Genomic DNA, 19,339 nt, shown 5'->3' with positions numbered 1-19,339 from the left:
CACGAGGTACGGGCTGTATGAGTATACCGTTATGTCATTTGGTCTGACTAATGCACCTGCCTATTTTATGAACATGATGAACAAAGTGTTTATGGAGTTTTTGGATAAGTTCGTTGTGGTGTTCATTGATGACATTCTGGTCTACTCGAAGAATGAAGAAGAACATAAAGAGCATTTGCGTTTAGTACTTGGGAAGCTCAGAGAACATCAGCTATACGCCAAGTTCAGCAAGTGTGAGTTTTGGCTGAAGGAAGTTGGATTCCTTGGACATGTTATATCCGGAGAAGGAATAGCAGTAGACCCCAGCAAGGTTATCACTGTGACAAATTGGGAGTCACCCACGACAGTTGGAGAGATCCGGAGTTTTCTTGGACTCGCAGGATACTACCGGAGGTTCATTGAGAATTTCTCAAAGATTGCAAAGCCTATGATGGAGTTGTTGAAGAAGGACATCAATTCAAATGGACTGGGGAATGTGAGGCCAGTTTTCAGGAGTTGAAGAGACGCTTGGTTACATCGCCAGTGTTGATTCTGCCAGATCAACGCAAGGATTATGAAGTATATTGCGACGCTTCTCGTCGAGGACTTGGAGCAGTACTTATGCAGGAGGGAAGAGTTGTTTCATATGCCTCACGACAGCTTAAACCCCATGAGTTAAATTATGCTACGCATGATTTGGAGTTAGTAGCCGTAGTGCATGCGTTGAAGACATGGAGACATTTTCTCATCGGAAACCATTGTGAGGTATACACGGATCACAAGAGTTTGAAGTATATCTTCACGCGGAAGGAGTTGAATCTCAGGCAGAGGAGATGGTTAGAGCTCATTAAGGATTATGATATGAGATTGCATTATCATCCCGGAAAGGCTAATGTAGTAGCCGATGCGTTGAGCCGCAAAAGTCATGTCAATACACTCATGACCGGAGAATTACCCAAGGAGTTAGCAGAAGACCTTCGTGAGCTATGTTTGGAGATAGTTCCGAGAGGTTATGTAGCAGCATTGGAGATTCAGTCTACTTTGATGGATAAGATCAGAGAAGCTCAGAAGATGGATAAGGAGATTGCCGAAATAAAGGAAAGAATGAGTAAAGGAAAGGCAAAAGGATTTCGTGAGGATGAGCACGATACCTTATGGTTTGAGGACCGCGTATATGTGCCAAATGATCAGGAGATCAGGAAGTTGATTCTCCAAGAGGCCCATGATTCGCCATATTCGATTCACCCAGGAAATACCAAGATGTATCTGGATTTGAAGGATAGTTTCTGGTGGACCGGAATGAAGAAGGATATTGCAGAGTAGGTAGCAGTTTGTGATGTATGTCAGAGAGTGAAAGCCGAGCATCAGAAGCCAGCAGGATTGCTACAACCATTGCCGATACCCGAATGGAAGTGGGATAAGTTAGGCATGGATTTTATCACGGGATTACCGAGGACCCGTTCAGGCTATGACTCGATATGAGTTGTAGTCGACCGTTTGACGAAAGTAGCTCATTTCATCCCAGTGAAGACCACTTACACCAGTGCTAAGTTGCCAAAGATATACATGACCAGGATCGTATGTCTGCATGGAGTTCTGAGGACCATTGTATCAGATAGAGGAACCCAGTTTACTTCAAAGTTTTGGAATCAGTTGCACGAAACTTTGGGGACCAGGCTAGAGTTCAGTACAGCTTTTCACCCGCAGACAGATGGACAGACTGAAAGAGTCAACCAGATTCTGGACAACACGTTGAGAGCTTGTGCGCTAGACTATGGATCTAGTTGGGACGATAATTTGCCGTATGCGGAGTTCTCTTATAACAACAATTATCAAGCCAGTTTGAAGATGGCCCCTTTCGAAGCTTTGTACGGAAGGAGGTGCAGGACACCGTTGTTGTGGGATGAAGTTGGAGACAGACAGTTGTTTGGACCAGATTTGATTAAAGAGCCTAAAGAGAAGGTTAAACTGATTCGCGATAGACTCAAGGTAGCCCAGTCCAGGCAGAAGAGTTATGTGGATTCTAAACGCAAGGAGACAGTTTACGAAGTTGGAGACAGAGTGTATCTTCGTGTATCTCCACTTCGAGGAGTAAAGCGCTTTGGAGTTAAGGGAAAGTTAGCGCCACGTTTTGTGGGACCATACAGAGTTTTGGAACGTATGGGAGAAGTTGCTTACAAGTTGGAATTGCCCGAAGGATTGTCCGGAGTTCACGATGTGTTCCACGTTTCTCAGTTGAAGAAGTGCCACGCAGAGATGGCTGATATTCCTCTGAGACATACAGTGCCGCTGGAAGCGATACAGTTGGATAGTGACTTGCCATATGAGGAGAAACCAGTCAAGATACTCGAGTTTGCCAGCCGAATTACGCGCAACAAGGTTATCAAGTTTTGAAAAGTTCAGTGGAGTCACCATACCGAAGATGAAGCCACCTGGGAACGAGAGGAAGACCTATGAAAGGATCACTCTCACATATTTTCTAGCCAACCCGAATCTCGAGGGCAAGATTCATCTTAAGGGGGGTAGGTTTGTAACATCCCAAATTTTCAATTTGGAATGTTATACATTAGATCATCATTGCATATCATATTTTATTTGCATTTTGGTTTGATCCTAGAAATTCTACGCAGCTCAAGGACCCACGGAGAGAGTTGGGGATTTCATTATTTTCATATTTGGGTCTTTCTCGAATTTTGAAAAGATGATCGTTTGATTTTAATTATTTTTCTCTGAAATATTTTTTTATAAAAATAAAAGAGAGAGGATAAAATGACTTCCTCAAAATAAAGAAATATCAGAGATTTAATATTAAAATCAAATAAGATTTCTATTCGGAGTTTTATCGCTATTTTATTTGAATTAGGAAAAATATGCGTTTTTCAAAATTGCATTTTAGGCCCAAATAAATGTTCACCCTGTCCGGCTTATTTTTAGAGGACGGGGAAATTTATTTCGAGATTTTTGGAGTCCGTTTAGTATTTCTTTCCTTTCTTTTTCTGCACGTCAGAATTATTTCAAAAAAAAAGTCAAACCGACTCCGGGCCGTACCCGAGCGGGACTCCACCCGGGGGCCTTTATAAGTCGCCAGCCCGAGCCGCCGCAGCCCACCCCACCCAAACCCTAGCCCGCCGCCGCCGCCTCGCGCCGCCGATGTCGCGCTGCCCCGCGCCGCCTCACCGGAGCCGCCCGCCGCCGCCGCCGCCCTCGCCGGACTTGCCGGAGGTAGCCACCGTCGCCGGTTTTCTTCAGAAAACCGTACGGTTTTTTTAAGACCCGCGGTTTATTTATTTATTTAGATCGGTTTATTTACTTTTTTCCGGTTTAGTTATATAGTGAACGCCCGTTCGTTCGATCGTTTTAACGGACGGTTTTCACCGATTAGCCGCAGACAGCGAACGTTCGTTCGTTAGCCTGTTCATCAGTTTTTCTTTTTCTCGGATTTTCCGCGATTATTTTCGATCGCGATTTCTAATCCGATTTTCGTTTTAGTATAACTTTTCGCTCGTTTATCGGAATCAGGCGATTCAAGCGCCTAGAGTTTCGTCTCGAAACCCTCTTTCTGTTTAACCAACTTAAACAAGATTTTGCTACTTTAAAATTTGACTTTAGTCCAGATTAGTAAACGAAACTTGTTTCTTTCGCCGTTTGAGTTTTGTTGCTTCATTTGATTTGATTCTTTTTGCAAACCAGAGTTCTTAAGTTCTTAAGTTGAACTTTCTGGTTAGATATATTATTTGAGTTTTACCCGTGCCCTTGCTTGATTGCTTATTGTATGTATGTTTGTTTGCGATAGAGTACCCGGAGTGTGATGCGTGCTACTACGAGTCTCTAGATTTCGCAGATCATCAGCAAGGCAAGTAACACTTTGATCATACCTCTTAATACCCGGTTTTTATGCATTAGCTCCAATCCTCAAACACTGCATGATTAGGATGTGATTAACTTGTGGCTATTGGGAAGTAGTTGATGAGGTAGTACCTATTGCCATGTTACTATCAAACCCTTGGGAGTTACTTCTACGTATTGCTTATACTGCTATGCTATGCTCGTAGACGTGGATTGGGTTTGAGTGTATTCATGACAAATGTGAGATTGTTAATTAATGGTTCAACTTAAGGTGGCAACTTTAATACACATCTGGGTGGATTGAGGCACCTGGGGTATCCAGTGATTGCCTGTATTTTTGGAAATCCTGGAGTACCGTGTGATTCTCCTATGGACTGCCACCCAGGCTCAAAGGGATCATAAGATTATTCATGCTGAAACTTCCGTGTGCAGCCACATGCCATTATGGGCTCTGGCATAGTTGAGTAAGTTGTGGGAAACCTTTCCATGATGGGCTAGAGGATGTAGGGGATTGTAGGCATATCGGCCTATCTCTCGGTTAAGGGGACCTCTTCGGAAAGACTGTGTCTCGGTCATCCGTTTCTCAAACATCATGCAGTGCGAGAAATTCAACGGAGGAGATCGAGTCTTGTGGGGAAAAGTGCACAAACCTCTGCAGAGTGTACAAACTAATCATGGTTAGCCGTGTCCCCAGTTATGGACATCTTGAGTATCTGGTTCTTGGATTATCATGTGGATCTCATCACTCTTAATTATAAAATTTGATTGGGTTATTGATGACTTTTTAATTGGGATTGATGGGGTTTACCATTCTCAATGTTTAACAACTACCATGATAGTTAAATAAAATATATTCCTTTGCAGTAGGGAAAAATTGGCTTTTCGCAAAACATATTAACCATACAGCCTCCACCAGCCAAATATGCATGTAGTGATAGCATTATTCTGTTCATTACTCTTTTGTGTTACATTGCCAGCATATTCCATGTGCTGACCCATTTTCGGGCTGCAACGTATCATGTTGCAGACTTTTCAGCCGATGAGTAAGGAGCCTTAGGTCGTGGTCTTTCACTCAGTGATGCCGTTGGAGTTGATGGACTCACTTTATCTTCCAAGCCTTCCATTGTTATCGTATTAGATGGCCTTAGGCCATATTTATTGTAATAAGTTCTCTTTTGAGACATTCGTTGTAATAAGTGTGTGATTGCTACTCTGTTATAAATCTTTCAAGTACTGTGTGTGTCAGCATTACCGATCCAGGGATGACACTTATGCACAGAGATCAGACTGTTTGAGGTCTGGTCGCTACAGGATCTTGGCTTGACCTTCCGACTGTGGTAACGGCGCAGACTCTGCTGATAGATGGCGGATCAGCTGAGCGCTAATAGCCGACCCTCTTCCAGCAGATCAACGTCGTCTTCTCTTGCTTCTTTCGCCTCTGCCTCCGTGTACATGGTGACGCGAGGTGAGTCAAACTCAATGTCAGTTGGGATGACGGCCTCGGCACCGTACACGAGGAAGAATGGAGTGAATCCGGTTGATTTGTTCAGAGTGGTGCGGAGGCTCCAGAGGACGGTCGATAGCTCATCGATCCAGCAGTCGGCCGAGCGCTCCAGTGGCTCGACCAGTCGGGGCTTGATGCCGGAGAGGATAAGGCCGATTGCTCGCTCGACTTGGCCGTTTGACTGCGGATGGGCAACGGACGCTAAGTCCAGTCGGATGCCCTGCGTCGCGCAGAAACGGGCCAAGGCTCCCTTGGCAAAGTTTGTGCCATTGTCGGTGATGATGCTGTGTGGCACACCGTATCAGACGGTGATATCTGCAATGAAAGTCAAAGCAGTCGGACCATTCAGTTTCTTGATTGGCTTCACTTCAATCCACTTGGTGAATTTATCCACGGCGACGAGCAGATGGGTCATGCCGCCGCGTGCTGTCTTGAATGGTCCCACCATATCCAGCCCCCACACGGCAAAGGGCCAAGTGAGGGGGATGGTCTTGAGTGCAGAAGCTGGTAGATGTTGCTTGGAGCTGAACTTCTAGCACCCTTTGCAATGCTTGACCAACTCCTTGGCGTCTTCTAGAGCAGTCGGCCAGAAGAAACCATGGCGGAAGGCTTTGGCGACAAGGGATCTGGAGGCCGCGTGGTGGCCGCACTCGCCTTGGTGGATATCTTTGAGGATTGCTTGGCCCTTCTCTGGTTCTACGTAGCGCTGGAAGACTCCAGTCACGCTGCGTCTGACAAGCTCTCAGTTTACTATCGTGTAGGCTCCTGCTCAGCGCTGCACTTGCCGGGCTGAGATCTCATCGATTGGCAGCTCTCCGTTCACCAGAAACTTGAGGATGGGCAGTGCCCATGAAGGTGCTTGAATTATTTCTACTGCCACTACGACCACTTGTACTAGGGCGGTTGGGTTGGGAGGCAGCGGGTTGGAGGCGGTTGCCACTTGCTGCATTGTTGAAGTCCCGGGCTAACTTCTGCAACCCCTGGGCCAGGTTGTGAAGTCCCCGGGCCGGGTGAGACTGCTGCAGTCCCCGAGCCGCTTGGTGAAGTCCCCGGGCCGACTACTGCAGCCCCCCCGTCCGGGTTGTGAAGTCCCTGGGCCAGTTGCGACTGCTGCAGTCCCCGTGCTGCCTGCCAAAGTCCCCGGGCCGGCTGGAGCAGCCCCCGAGTCAGATCCGGCTGCTTCGGGAGGAGTCGGATCCGACTGCTTCGGGAGGAGCCGACACGAAGATGGACTCAGATTCTGGAGAAGGCTTGATTGACGGCTTGCGGAGGCACTGAAGGGAGACACCGGCTAGTATTGCTTGACGGGTGGAGCCGATCCGTGCTAGGGTACCAGCTGGCTCGTTTTGATTCCGTGGCACGTGAAGGAACTCGCACCCTTCAAAATATCCGCTGAGTTGCTGAACGAGGAAATGGTAGCTCGCCATATTTGCATCCTTGGCGTCCCAGTCACTAGACGACTATTGGACCACCAAGTCGGAGTCGCCATAGCACAGGATCCGGCGGATGCCGATCTCTTTGGCCAGCCGGAGGCCGTGCATTAGTGCTTCATACTCGGCCACATTGTTGAAGGCGGCAAAGTGGATTTGCAATGTGTATCTGAGCTTGTCACCTTTGGGAGAAGTGAGAACAACGCCGGCTCCCAAGCCGGTGCGCATCTTCGAGCCATCAAAGTGCATCCGCCAATGAGTGGAGTCCGGAGCTGGCGGCAGGTACTGGGTCTCAGCCCAGTCGATAAGGAAGTCGGCTAGTGCTTGGGACTTGATGGCGGTGCGTGGCTGGTAGAAGATGGTGTAGGGGCCAACTCGATGGCCCATTTGGCCACTCGGCCAGATGCATCTCTGTTGCCAATGATCTCAGCGAGTGGGGCAGTGCAGACAACCGTGATCGGGTGCTCTTGAAAGTATGGCTTCAGCTTCTTGGCGGCAAATGCACATCGTAGCACATCTTCTGGTAGTGAGGGTAGTTCTGCTTCGAGGTTGACTGCAGCTCGCTCAAATAGTACACAGGCCTCTGGACCGGCTGAGCTTTGCCGTCTTCTGGGCGCTCTACTACCATGACAGTGCCGACCACCCGACTGGTGGCAGCGATGTAGAGGTACATGGGCTCTTTAGCAGTCGGAGCTGCCAGGATAGGCGACGTGGTCAACATCTTCTTCAACTAGAGAAAAGCTTCATCCGCCTTGTCATTCCACTTGAAATGAGTGGTCTTCTTCATGAGCTGGTATAGGGGAAGAGCCTTCTCGCCCAGTCGACTGATGAAACGGCTGATAGATGCCAAACAGCCGGTGAATTTCTAGACGTCTCTCAGTCGGGTGGGTCTCTCCATCCTCTCGATGGCCTTGATCTTCACAGGGTTGCACTCAATGCCGTGCTCTGAGACCAGGAAGCCAAGGAGCTGGCCGGCTGGTACTCCAAAGACACATTTCTCTGGGTTGAGCTTGATCTGAAACCGGCGCAGGCTTTCAAAAGTTTCCTTGAGATCTTCCAAGAGGGTACCGCGCTTCTCCTTCTTCACCACAATATCGTCTACATAGACGTGGGCATTCCTGCCAAGTTGCTTGAGGAGGCACTTCTGGATGCAACGCTGAAACGTGGCACTGACATTTCTCAGGCCGAATGTCATGGTCAGGTAGCAGAAGGCTCCGAATGGTGTGATGAAGGCGGTCTTCAGGCGGTCTGCCAGGTTCAACTTGATCGGGTGGTAACCTGAGTAGGCATCCAAGAAACTCAACAGCTCGCATCCGGCTGTGGAGTCTATCACTTGGTCAATCCGGGGCAATGCAAACGGATCCTTGGGGCAGGCTTTGTTGAGACTGGTGTAATCAATGCACATGCGCCACTTGTTATTCTTCTTCAGTACAAGGACTGGGTTGGTAAGCCATTCTGGGAAGAAAACTTCCATAATGAAGTCGGCTGCCAACAGGCGGGCGATCTCTTCTCCGATGATTCTTCTCTTCTCCTCCGACAGTCGGTGGAGGGGTTGTTTGACTGGTTTGGCATCTGCTCAGACATGTAGCTTGTGCTCGGCGAAATCCGTCGGAACACCCGACATCTCTTTGGGAGACCATGCAAAGATGTCCCGATTCTCACGGGGAAAATCGATGAGCTTGCTTTCCTATTTGCTATCAAGGTTGGTACCTACGATAGCGTGCCTTTCCGGGTGCTCAGGGTCCAAGTGAATCTTCTTTGTTTCTTTGGCCGGCTGGAAGGAGCCCTGGGTCTCTAACTCTTTGGGTTCTGGTGACAGCTCCGGCTGCTTGCCGACCATGGCCACCACCCGGTCCAGGAGCTTCTTCTCAACAGCAATCACAAGGGACTCGGCCAACCAGCTGCTGGTTGCAGCACATGCGGATGACTTCTCATAGTCTCCATTGATCATGATAATGCCCTTGGTCCCTGGCATCTTCAGCTTGAGGTAGGCATAATGAGGTACCGCCATGAACTTGGCTAGAGCTGGCCGGCCTAGGAGCACATGATAAGGGCTTTCCAGGTCAACCACCTCAAACCAGATCGCTTCCCGGCAGAAGTGATTCCTGTCTCCAAAGATGACATCTATCTTGATTTTGCCGATTGGTGAGCAGGAAAGGCATGGCACAATGACATGAAACACAGTCCGACTGGGCAGCAACTGCTTCTCTTTGATGTTCAACTTCTCCATGGTATCACGGTAAAGGATGTTGATGCTGCTACCGCCATCTATTAGGATCCGGGAGAAACGAGCAGCTCGCCTCTCCGTGGCAAGGGTAGCATCCAACACCAGGGCATAGGAACCCGGAGAAGGCATCACTCCCGGGTGGTCAGCTCGACTCCAGCTGATAGGCTTTTCTGACCAGTGCATGAATTCTGGGGCGGCCGTAGCAACGGCGTTTACTTCACGATGCTGCTGACGTCGGCTATGTCTGTCGTTGGCCACACTGGTGAAGACAATGTAAGCTCCATGTTCTTCAGGGAAATCATCTTGGATTGCGCCGACTGCTGGACGGGCGGCCGGCTGCTGAGGAGGCGGAGCCGGCGGGCCAGCAGGCGGAGGAGGCAGTCCTTCTCCCTTGGTGATGCGGACAAGCCAGTGACACTTCCGAGTTGTATGGTTGGACGGCTTTGCGCCGCTGTGGAACTTGCAGGGGGCATCGAGGGTCTGCTCAAAGGAAAAAGCGGGCAACCAAGCTGGCTTGCCGCCCTTCTGGCGCTTGGGGAGTGGTTGTCCTTCAGGCTGCTGGTCCTCAACTGTCGCCACCTGCCGGCTGGTGGAAGCCGGCTGGGGGGCTTTGCGCTTGTTGTCGTTCGGCTGCTGGCGCCGACTGTTGTCTCCAGCCGGCGTTTGAGGAGCCGGAGGGAGCACCTTCCCAGAAGCATCCACTCGGAGCTCCGACTTCATGGAGGAGTCTGCAGTGGCGTACTTGTCTGCTATGATCAGCAGCTCGTCGAGTGTAGCCGGCTCGTCGTAGAGTAGTCGGTGCTTGAGTAAGGTGCCTTCTGGGCACCCGACAGTGAAGTACTCGATTGCTTGGACCTCATGCACCCCTTCGCAAGAGTTGCGCAGTTCAGCCCACCGCGTCAGGTAGTCGCGGGTGGACTAATCGGGGCCTTGAACGCACATCGAGAGTTGGCAGGGCTTGGGCGGCCGCTTGTAGGTGATGGTGAAGTTGCGGACGAAGACTTCAGTGAAATCTACCCAGCTGTTGATGCTGCGGGGCTTCAGGCTATTCAACCATGTCCGGGCCGTGCCCTGGAACATGAGCGGAACGTACTTCACGGCAACATGCTTGTTGCCGTTTGCTATGCTGACGGCAGTGGAGTAGTCGACCAACCAATCTTCCGGCTTCACGGAGCCGTTGTACTTGGGCATGTCTCGTGGGAGCGAGAACCCTTTGGGGAAGGGCTCGTCGCGGATGCGGGGGCCGAAACAAGGCGGGCCTATCGCGTCTTCTTCTTCTAATGTCAGGGATCGAGCAAGGCGGTCGATCCGGTGGCGTGCGTCGTTCTCTCCGACTCCTTCTCGGCGGCCCAGCCGGTCGCCGAGTGTCGGGTGGTCAACACACGGCGGGGAGGCGCGCCTCTCCCTTCGAGGAGGAGGAGGAGGCGGGTAGTCGTCCGGTCGTTCCACTGCTCATGGGCGGCCGTCTTGGTCGCGCTCGATGGTGAGGCGTGTGCGGTTGCGGCCAGTAGCCGGCTCTCTGTCTCGTTTGTCGCGGACGACGCCTGTCGGCGTCCGGGATGTCGCGCCTTGCTCTCGGCGAGGGGGCGGGTTCTCAACCCGCTGACCGGGTTCTTCTACGCGGCAGCCGGCTTCTTGCTGCGCGGCAGCCGCGTTATTGCTCGTCGCCCTGGAGGCGATCCATCTCGTTTGCTGCTGCCTGGGCGGCTCGTATGTTCTCCATGGGTGTGGCATAGACAGGGCGGTCTACCCCAAACATGCTGGCAACGGCAGCCGCGCTGTCGGACCGTGCCAATGCGGCTGGGCCCGCCAGCAGCCAGCGTGCCGCCAACGACGCAGTCGATCTCGCGCTGGTAGGCCTCTGAGAGGCGTCTCATGGTGGCCAACTTCTTGGCGCTTTCGACAAGCGAGACGCGGCAGGCTTCTAGCATCTCGGCGTTGGCGTCTTCTGCGATGGGCGCAGACAGGTCCCGGAGTGCTGTCTGCAGCGGGTCTTGGGCAGCCCCACCAGAGGCTCCGTCGTGGATGATGACGAGCACCTCCGTGACGGTGCTGCCGCCGCTGTCGGCGCGAGGGAGAGGGTCGTCGATGACCACCACGTTGGTGGGGAAGGCGTCAAGGGACGTTGTGTCAGAGTCGACAAGCATCGGGTCGGTGGAGCCGATCGACTCCAGGTCGGAGGCCGGCTCGTTGGCGACGTCGAGCTTGCCAAGAAGGTCGAGGAGGCAGCTCTCGGAGCTGGCTGCTCCCGTGTCGGGCGCGGGATCGTCGGAGAGGCGGATCTCGCCGATGAGGTCAGCGGGGTAGCTCGCCGCGCAGGCGACCTCCGCGCCCTGCAACGCGTCGGGGCAAACGCCATCGGGCGTGCCAATGCGGCTGGGCCCGCCAGCAGCCAGCATGCCGCCAACGACGCGGTCAATCTCGCGCTGGTAGGCCTCTAAGAGGCGTCTCATGGTGGCCAACTTCTTGGCGCTTTCGACAAGCGAGACGCGGCAGGCTTCTAGCATCTCGGCATTGGCGTCTTCTGCGATGGGCGCAGACAGGTCCCGGAGTGCTGTCTGCAGCGGGTCTTGGGCAGCTCCACCAGAGGCTCCGTCGTGGATGATGACGAGCACCTCCGTGACGGTGCTGCCGCCGCTGTCGGCGCGAGGGAGAGGGTCGTCGATGACCACCACGTTGGTGGGGAAGGCGTCAAGGGACGTTGTGTCAGAGTCGACAAGCATCGGCTCGGTGGAGCCGATCGACTCCAGGTCGGAGGCCGGCTCGTTGGCGACGTCGAGCTTGCCAAGAAGGTCGAGGAGGCAGCTCTCGGAGCTGGCTGCTCCCGTGTCGGGCGCGGGATCGTCGGAGAGGCGGATCTCGCCGATGAGGTCAGCGAGGTAGCTCGCCGCGCAGGCGACCTCCGCGCCCTGCAACGCGTCGGGGCAAACGCCATCGGGCGTGCCAGGCTGGCTGCGCTCGCTAGGGAGGAACAAGGTTCCCGTCCAGAACAGATCTCCGGACGACGGTGCACCTAGCCCCACGGTGGGCGCCAAATGCCGGGGGTGTCGTGCGACATATGCTAAAGGATGGCTTATCATGGAGGGGGCTAATAATACGTCGCCGGTGCCAGGAAACGGGATAAGGCGCAAACATGCCCGCCGACGAATCTTACCCAGGTTCGGGGCTCTCCTAGGAGATAACACCCCTACTCCTGCTCTACGGGGGTCTCCGCATGATCACTCAAGCAACAATGGTGGCTACAAGCTTGCTCCTTTCTCTAGAGGGGAAGAAGAGCAAGGCTAGCCCCAGCTTCCTCTATGTGTATATGTGGGTGAACTAAAGTCTGAACCCTTTGCATGGGTGCCCTAGGGGGTTTATATAGGCCTATCCCCCAGGGGTACAAAGGTAATCTGGCCGGGTGTAGGACCCGGCCGTCAGTGTCTGTGGTCGCCGGCTTCTCCGCCGGCCGCTGGGGCCCGCCGCCTGGTGGGCCCCGCCGGATGTCTCGTACTTCTCCGACAGGCCGCGCCCGCCGCTCGCGGGTCCTGCCGGCTGCTCAGTACTGTGGCAATGCCACTGATGATGTGTGCTTTGTCGGGAAGGCGTGACTACAGTACCGCCGCCTGGCGGGCGTTCATTGTAGCCACTCCCAGTCTTTTCTGATTAATGACGCACAGACTTTGAGGGAGGGAAGGGCCGCCTGCTAGGAGTCGGTCTCCCCCCATGCCGACTGGTCGGAGCTCGTCGCCTTCTGGCTTCTCACGGGCAGGTAGGGCCCGCCGCCGGCATGCCGTACCGACAGCCTGTAGTGGGAGCGTGGCCTTCTCTGCCATGGGCGATGTCATGGGCTGCATGACAATAGTGCCGCGTCGGGCGAGAGATGTCCGCCCGGTACGCTGCACTGTGGCCACGCTCGGCCGGGGATTCGAGGGTGGCAGGCTGCACTGTAGTCACGCCCCGTCTCGTCGTCTTAATGTGGTGCAAACTTTAAAGGGGCGGAGGGGGGCCGCCTCCTGGGAGCCGGCCTCTCTGGAGGCCGCCTGGTAGGAGTCGGCCCACCTTAAGGCGGTCTTCTGTGAACTGCCGCCCTTCTGCAGCCGGCCCTGAGAAGGCGGCTCTTCGTCTTCGAGGCTTGAGGGGCGCAGCCAGCCCCGATGTCTTGAATTGTTATGGGGAGCGGATGAGGCTACCCGTGGTCATTTACTCCGACAGTAGTCCCCGAAGCTGGTGGGGCGCCGCGGCTGAAAAGGCGAGGAGCTTCAGCAGCTTCCTATTCCGAGTGGTCTGATCGATCTTGCTTTGTCCATCTTCTGGAGCGCCGACTGCTAGGAGCCGGCCGTGGCGAGGCGGGCCGCCTGATGAATTCGAAACGTCGCGGCGAGGACATCACTAGAAGGCTGGCCTCTCCTGGCAGTGGCAGGTTTCCGGTCGCCACGCACGAGAGAGAAAAACGCTTCAATAGACATTCAGTTTTGTATGTTAAACAGTGTCCATCTGTATTCCATAGTCAACAAAATCTCTACGTACAATATATCCGGTTAAACATAGGAAACTACGGGTTGTAAGAGTATTTGTCGAATCCGTTTCCAATTCTAGGGACAGCTTGCATCGGACTCTCCGTGTATACTTGAAGCACAAGATGAGGAGGAAAAACAGGGGTAGAAAAGTCCGGAAACACGAATCTCGAGGCCGATCTAGCGACCCAGATAAGATAGGTCGCGGTCCGCGCAACAGCAGAGAAAACCCTCCTAAAACCCCACCTCCCTAAATTCTGTCCCCAGCCGACGGCGCAAGCCAAAACTCGCCTCGCACAACCTACGCCACCCCAAATCGCACGCGCACCGATCGCTTCCCGCCGCCGCCATGGGCTCGACGTTCAGCCACGAGGATGCTCCTCCGCCTCCTTCCCCAGCTCCCGCCGACGCGCCACCTCTTCCCTACGCCCCGATGCCTCCCCCGCCGTTGCCGCCCCAGGAGGAGGACAAGGCGGCGGAGGACGACAAGGTGGACTACCTGAATCTCCGCTGCCCTATTCCCTACGAAGAAGCCCAGCGCGAGGCCTCGAGTAAGAACGCCCCTCCCTTGCGTCTGACATCACTGCCAATCGAATCGATTCCTAATGATGCTGCCATCTTCCATGTTGTTCGTTACAGTGACGCTCAAGCCCGACGTGTTCGAGGGCTTTCGCTTCGATTTCGTCAAGCCGGTCAGCCAGGTCTTGTTTTTGAGCCACAGGTACCCTTCCCAATGCCCATCGTTTCTTTTCAGCTAAACTGCTCGTAGCGATCTGGCTGTAATGTTTACGATTCCGTTGCATATGCTTGTGACAGTGCGTCAATGGGATCCATGGAGGTCCCTTCACAGGGACCTGAAGTGATCAAGGTCCCCACCTCCCAGTACGAGTTTGGCGCCAACTATATTGATCCCAAGGTTTTATTCTGTCAGGTTAAATTCATGCGTTTTTTTAAAAATGTTTTCATCATCTAAATGTGTTTTCCTCTTATTAGCTGATGCTCATCGGTAGGATCGCGCCCGACGGAAGGCTGAATGGACGTGTCAAGTACGAAGTCACAGAAAATCTTTTCGCACAAATGAATGCTCAGGTGATTGCTTTGGGCACAAGTATGAGCTTGCTCCACTGAATGTTGTTGAGTCTCTAAGTTAACTTGTTTTTGTTTCCGCAGTTGACAAACGAGCCTGGTTATTCCCAAGGCATGTTTAATTTGGATTACAAGGTCAGTCTCTTTTTGAGCATTTAGTTCCTGATTTTGCAAGTCGTTTATTTTTTTTATCATCTTATTTTATGGGCAGCATCATGCCAATGGTAAGATACTTCCACTGTCCAACAGGGAACTATGATACCATGTCCCGCATTGTGCTGTTAATAAATATACATCAATGCTACTGCTCTTAGATTGCTGTTTGGACTCAGTATACCTCTCTCAAATCAATGTCCTGTTCATTTAAACTTGGAATCTAGCACATAAGTTTTAGTTATTTTTGCCTGTCTGCTCCTGAGATTTGTTCACATCTTACGAGTTATCTCTTTCCTCAAATTTTTCTGTTGAATTTCGTCTATCAAAGATGCCTTTTGTGGTACATGCTAATGGTAGCACAAGTTACACGTGAATTGCTGGCCGTGTGATGTTTCTAATGTTGGCATTGATGCATTTGTTGTTCCTAATATTGTGTAGTCTTCCGTTATTGGTGTCGGAAAACCTATAGATACCCAACTAAGATATGTAGGAGTTAGGTTCTTAATGTTTAATAGTATCATATTTGAAGAAAACATATGGTATTTTACCTCCTTCATCTGATGTATTCTTAGTTTATCTGTCTGACGATCTGCATGATTTCATAACTTATTTTTGCTCCTCTGTCATTTATTCCAGGGCAAAGATTTTAGAACCCAATGTCAAGTCGGGAATAATGGCTTCTATGGAGGGAACTACATCCAGGTATAGATGATGCACCAATTTATGTCAATTGTTGGCACATAAAACTAAAGCACTAGTATCATGAATAGAGACTTTGTATCTATTTGATGATAAAGTACTAGTATCCACCTTTTGCGACTACATTTGGAAAATATGGTTATTTTTAACCAAAATGTTAATGGCAGTATGAATTCTGTAATTTTTAGCATTGATGCATGCTGCTAAAATCCATTGTGATTTAAGCAACTATTGAGAAAAACTATTGACCATTTATGCATGGAGGTAAAGTCAAATTCCCATTGTTATAGCAGAATGGCCACGCTGATAAATATGAAGTACTGTGTTTGCAACTAAAATACTCAGGGTAAAGACGGTATGGTGTGCGGTAGGCTGGCAGGGTGTAGATGCAGTAGACGGGTGTGCTCTCAGTGTGCATCAGTAGACCACTCTTTGTGCATAGGAAGTACTACTTCAGACAATTTTAGTCTAAAAATGAAGATCTTCCTTTTTCTTAGTCTGCTCAAAGTTTAACTGTCCAAAGAAGCTTGGCATTCATATTAAGCAGAACCAAGCATGTTTCCAAGCCAAACGCAGCCGATATAATAACCATAGATCTATCATTCCAATCTTAGTTGGGCATTCATATTTCCCTAATAGTTTATCACTTTATTGCATATACTGGATGCTAGAAAAATGAATCATATCATATAGAGAAGACAGCATACTGTCGTCAATTTAACCTACAACTTACAATAAAAAAAATCTCAGACAGTATATTCTAAAAAATATTTTTCTGTCCCATCATTTTTCAATACTTAAGACTATTGCAACATATTTTACTTGTGCATTTCAGAGTGTAACGAAGAACCTCTCCCTGGGAACTGAAGGTTTTTGGCTTCAACAACAAAGGAAATCAGGAGTTGGCTTTCTTGCTAGATATGACACGAAGAACATGGTAAAGTTTTTTGTATTCGTTACTGTTCATAACCATGATCCATATAAAATAGTTAGGCATTTGGAATTTGTGATGCATTAATATTCCAATCACATTTATGGCCGAAAAACTGCACTTGAGGAATTGTCGCTTGATCAGGTTTTTGCCTACTGATCCTTTTGATCATGCTGAGATATGCCATTTTACACACTGTTACAAAGCAACATTTGGTTCAGGTTGCTAATATTGGAATAATACATGCTGATTTATGGGATTCTAATCGTGAATTGTTTGGAAACTAAGAAAACAAAAACTTGTCCAGTATGGGAAAGCACAAAGTATCCACCTTGTGTTAATACTGAAAAATTAAGTGCAGGAAACTGGGCCTAAAACACTCAGGTTTGCTGTGTATTGATGAAATCTAACTACCAGTCAGTTTAATAACTGCGCCAAGTGAATTCCTCTTGGAAAATAGTAATAATGGTGCAATTTTATAAGCATTTATTTGCAGATCATTTATTAAGTGTGCTGTCTGATTCCCTCTTGGAAAAGTTTAACAATGGTGCAAATTTCTAAGCATTTATTTTACTCGGCAGTCTCCAGAGAGTTACTGCGCTTTCCAGAGTTTGTTTCTCATGGTTGAAGCAATGTGAATGCTTAAGTATTTCACTTGCTTTGCATCATGTGACAAGTACGCCATAGTTGTGATTCTATGTTTTGTGTAGGGTATCATCTCGTGCACATGGTAAAGTCAAGTTGTTCGTTTAGGTGATTAGCAAAATTTTCGAGCTCTTTTCAAGCCTCTGTGAAAGTGTTCTTTCTCACTCAATAAGTTGTCACAAGATGTACTCTAGAACTGATGCTGATATTACTTTATTATTATCAAAGTGATGGTGGATGATTGAATAGACAACAAATTAAAAACTAATACTATATTATATTTCATATTATCTGATAGAGCCATGCCACTAATATCTTCAGGTTGCAACTGGACAAATTGCAAGCACTGGACTGGTTTCACTGAGTTACGTTCAGAAAGTGTCTAATAAGGTTATATTTCTGTCGTAGCATTTTGAAACTTTTCTCTGTTATTATCTTGTTCAAATTCGTAAACTTCTTTATGCAGGTTTCCCTTGCTACTGATTTCATGTACAATCATATGTCAAAGGATGTAACAGCAAGTGTGGGTTATGATTATATCATGAGACAGGTATGCTATGTGCACTGATAGTTTGTTTGACATCTTTTTCCCATGCATTGGATTTCATGTGCAATGATATGACAGTAGTTGTAACCATGCATTGGATTCAATTATGACAGCAGATGTAACCGCAAGTTTCTTTATGTTTATTTCCGGAGACAGGCATACCATGAGAGTTTTTTCATGTTTGATGGCATTGATCACCTTGGCAAGATATTTATTGAACATAAAAGTAGCTGCAAATTTGTGGCATATTTGACTATTTCTGTGAAACTTCCCGTAGCAAAAGAATTGCGCACAAAATTTTCTTTTAAAATACTGTTTCTGTTGAAGTGCATTTGAGTCTATGGTCAATTCATGTCTGAGTTGCATGTGAAAAGCTTAACCACACTGTGGCTCAACATTGCAGAGTCGTTTGAGGGGAAAGGTAGATACCAATGGCGCAGTTTCTGCTCTTTTGGAGGAGAAAATCAACCCATACGCTACCTTGGTTCTTTCTGCAGAGGTCAGTTTACCTCTTCCCTTATTCCATGCAAGGACCTGTGTTATTGTACTGCCTTTCCTTGTTAGCATGTTGAATCAAGCACTGCCAAAACAGGGACAAACATATTAGTTGTTTTCAATGGTTTTTCCCTGATAGACGAGTCGTCCAGATTCGAGTTGAAAGGCTGATTTTGATGTACAATCTTGTGCAGATTGATCACTGGAAGAAGGATAACAAGTTTGGGTTTGGCGTAAGGGTTGGAGAGTAAGATGATGAGATGAATTGTTGAGAGGCATGTACTATTATAGCAGTTGGCATTTGTCAACAAGGATTGTGATGATTTTGTGTTTTGCTGTCATTTTGTTTCTCACTCCACTGGGTTGATTACTTCGGAAATGCCCTCGTCGTCATTAGATTAAGTTTGGTTACGTGCTCCAGTTAGGCTCAAGACCATCTGTGTAAATTTTCTGTGTGATGCGAGCAGATAAGTATAAATGGTAGTTGACTTATCATTTTGGTATACCTGGGACAGCTTGTCATTTTATATTTGTGTAAGTCAAAGATCGTATGACTCCCATCCGACACTCATCAACACCATACGAAAGCTTTTAGTTGCAGGATGCACAAAGAAAGAGTTAAATACACCATAGGTGCCTTAACTTGTCCATTGTGCTCAGTTTAATGCCTAAACTTGTAAAATACATAAAAATGGTGCTATAACTTGTCGCATGGTGCATATATGGTGCCTCTGCCCGTATGCCGCTGTATGTGCTGCCAGCATGGCATGACAGCTGGTGGCTGCCCCACACGTCAGTGGGTGTGAGTGTTGCCTGCGCTAGGTGAGATGGGCACGCATTTTTTTCAAAAAACCCCTAATTTTTTATTAAATCTCGCAAAAGCTTCACTCTTTTTTTAGGGATGCAAAAGCTATCACTCTATTGCTACTAAATGGAAAAAAGCAAACCGGGTTACTCCGTGGGATTCCAATTTGCGACCTCCAGGATAAATAGCATGCATGGTAACCACCAGGACAATTCGTGTACAACTTATAGCTGGAAACTTCAATAGATTCCAAGGTTACAGGTACGATTGATTAATTAATCTTCCCAAATCTAGACGCCTCCCCAAAGGCTTTGGAATATTATTTCCGGGCACTAGAACGAAACCCCTTCTTACCGCAAGCTTTTAATAATATGGCGGTGATCTGTCATTACGTGCGACTATCGCCACTATAGAAAGAAAAAAAAGAGGATCAAAATTTCTAGTAAATACTAGAAAAAAGGGCTTTCTACATGGGAAAAGCTGTGAATCAACC

General features: G+C 49.2%; 2 protein-coding genes across 2 annotated transcripts; one reads left to right on the top strand and one right to left on the bottom strand.

Annotated features, from left to right (window-relative positions):
- Positions 1-8,446: 8,446 nt before the first annotated feature.
- On the bottom strand, positions 8,447-8,989 carry LOC109738589 (uncharacterized). The gene has a single exon (XM_020297685.1). The coding sequence runs from the start codon at positions 8,987-8,989 to the stop codon at positions 8,447-8,449; it is 543 nt and encodes a 180-aa protein (XP_020153274.1).
- A 4,730-nt stretch (positions 8,990-13,719) lies between these two features.
- Positions 13,720-18,544, top strand: LOC109738591 (mitochondrial import receptor subunit TOM40-1). The gene is made up of 11 exons (XM_020297686.3): positions 13,720-14,033; positions 14,122-14,203; positions 14,299-14,398; positions 14,476-14,571; positions 14,653-14,703; positions 15,361-15,426; positions 16,259-16,360; positions 17,321-17,389; positions 17,466-17,549; positions 17,950-18,045; positions 18,236-18,544. The coding sequence occupies exons 1-11, from the start codon at positions 13,832-13,834 to the stop codon at positions 18,290-18,292; spliced, it is 1,005 nt and encodes a 334-aa protein (XP_020153275.1). The 5' UTR covers positions 13,720-13,831; the 3' UTR covers positions 18,293-18,544.
- The last annotated feature ends 795 nt before the right edge of the window (positions 18,545-19,339 follow it).

The sequence above is a fragment of the Aegilops tauschii genome, chromosome 3 (genome assembly GCF_002575655.3).
Source record: "Aegilops tauschii subsp. strangulata cultivar AL8/78 chromosome 3, Aet v6.0, whole genome shotgun sequence".
In the NCBI taxonomy this organism is placed as follows: Eukaryota; Viridiplantae; Streptophyta; class Magnoliopsida; order Poales; family Poaceae; genus Aegilops; species Aegilops tauschii.
Note: the sequence above shows the minus strand (reverse complement) of the source record. Positions and strands in the feature narration are given on the sequence as shown.

Excerpts from the sequence above, each read along its gene's own strand:
- LOC109738589 (XM_020297685.1), bottom strand. The coding sequence starts at position 8,989 with ATGGAGAAGTTGAACATCAAAGAGAAGCAGTTGCTGCCCAGTCGGACT.
- LOC109738591 (XM_020297686.3), top strand. The coding sequence starts at position 13,832 with ATGGGCTCGACGTTCAGCCACGAGGATGCTCCTCCGCCTCCTTCCCCA. Across the intron at positions 14,572-14,652 it reads TCGCACAAATGAATGCTCAG|TTGACAAACGAGCCTGGTTA; the intron begins GTGATTGCTTTG and ends TTGTTTCCGCAG. Across the intron at positions 16,361-17,320 it reads GATATGACACGAAGAACATG|GTTGCAACTGGACAAATTGC; the intron begins GTAAAGTTTTTT and ends TAATATCTTCAG.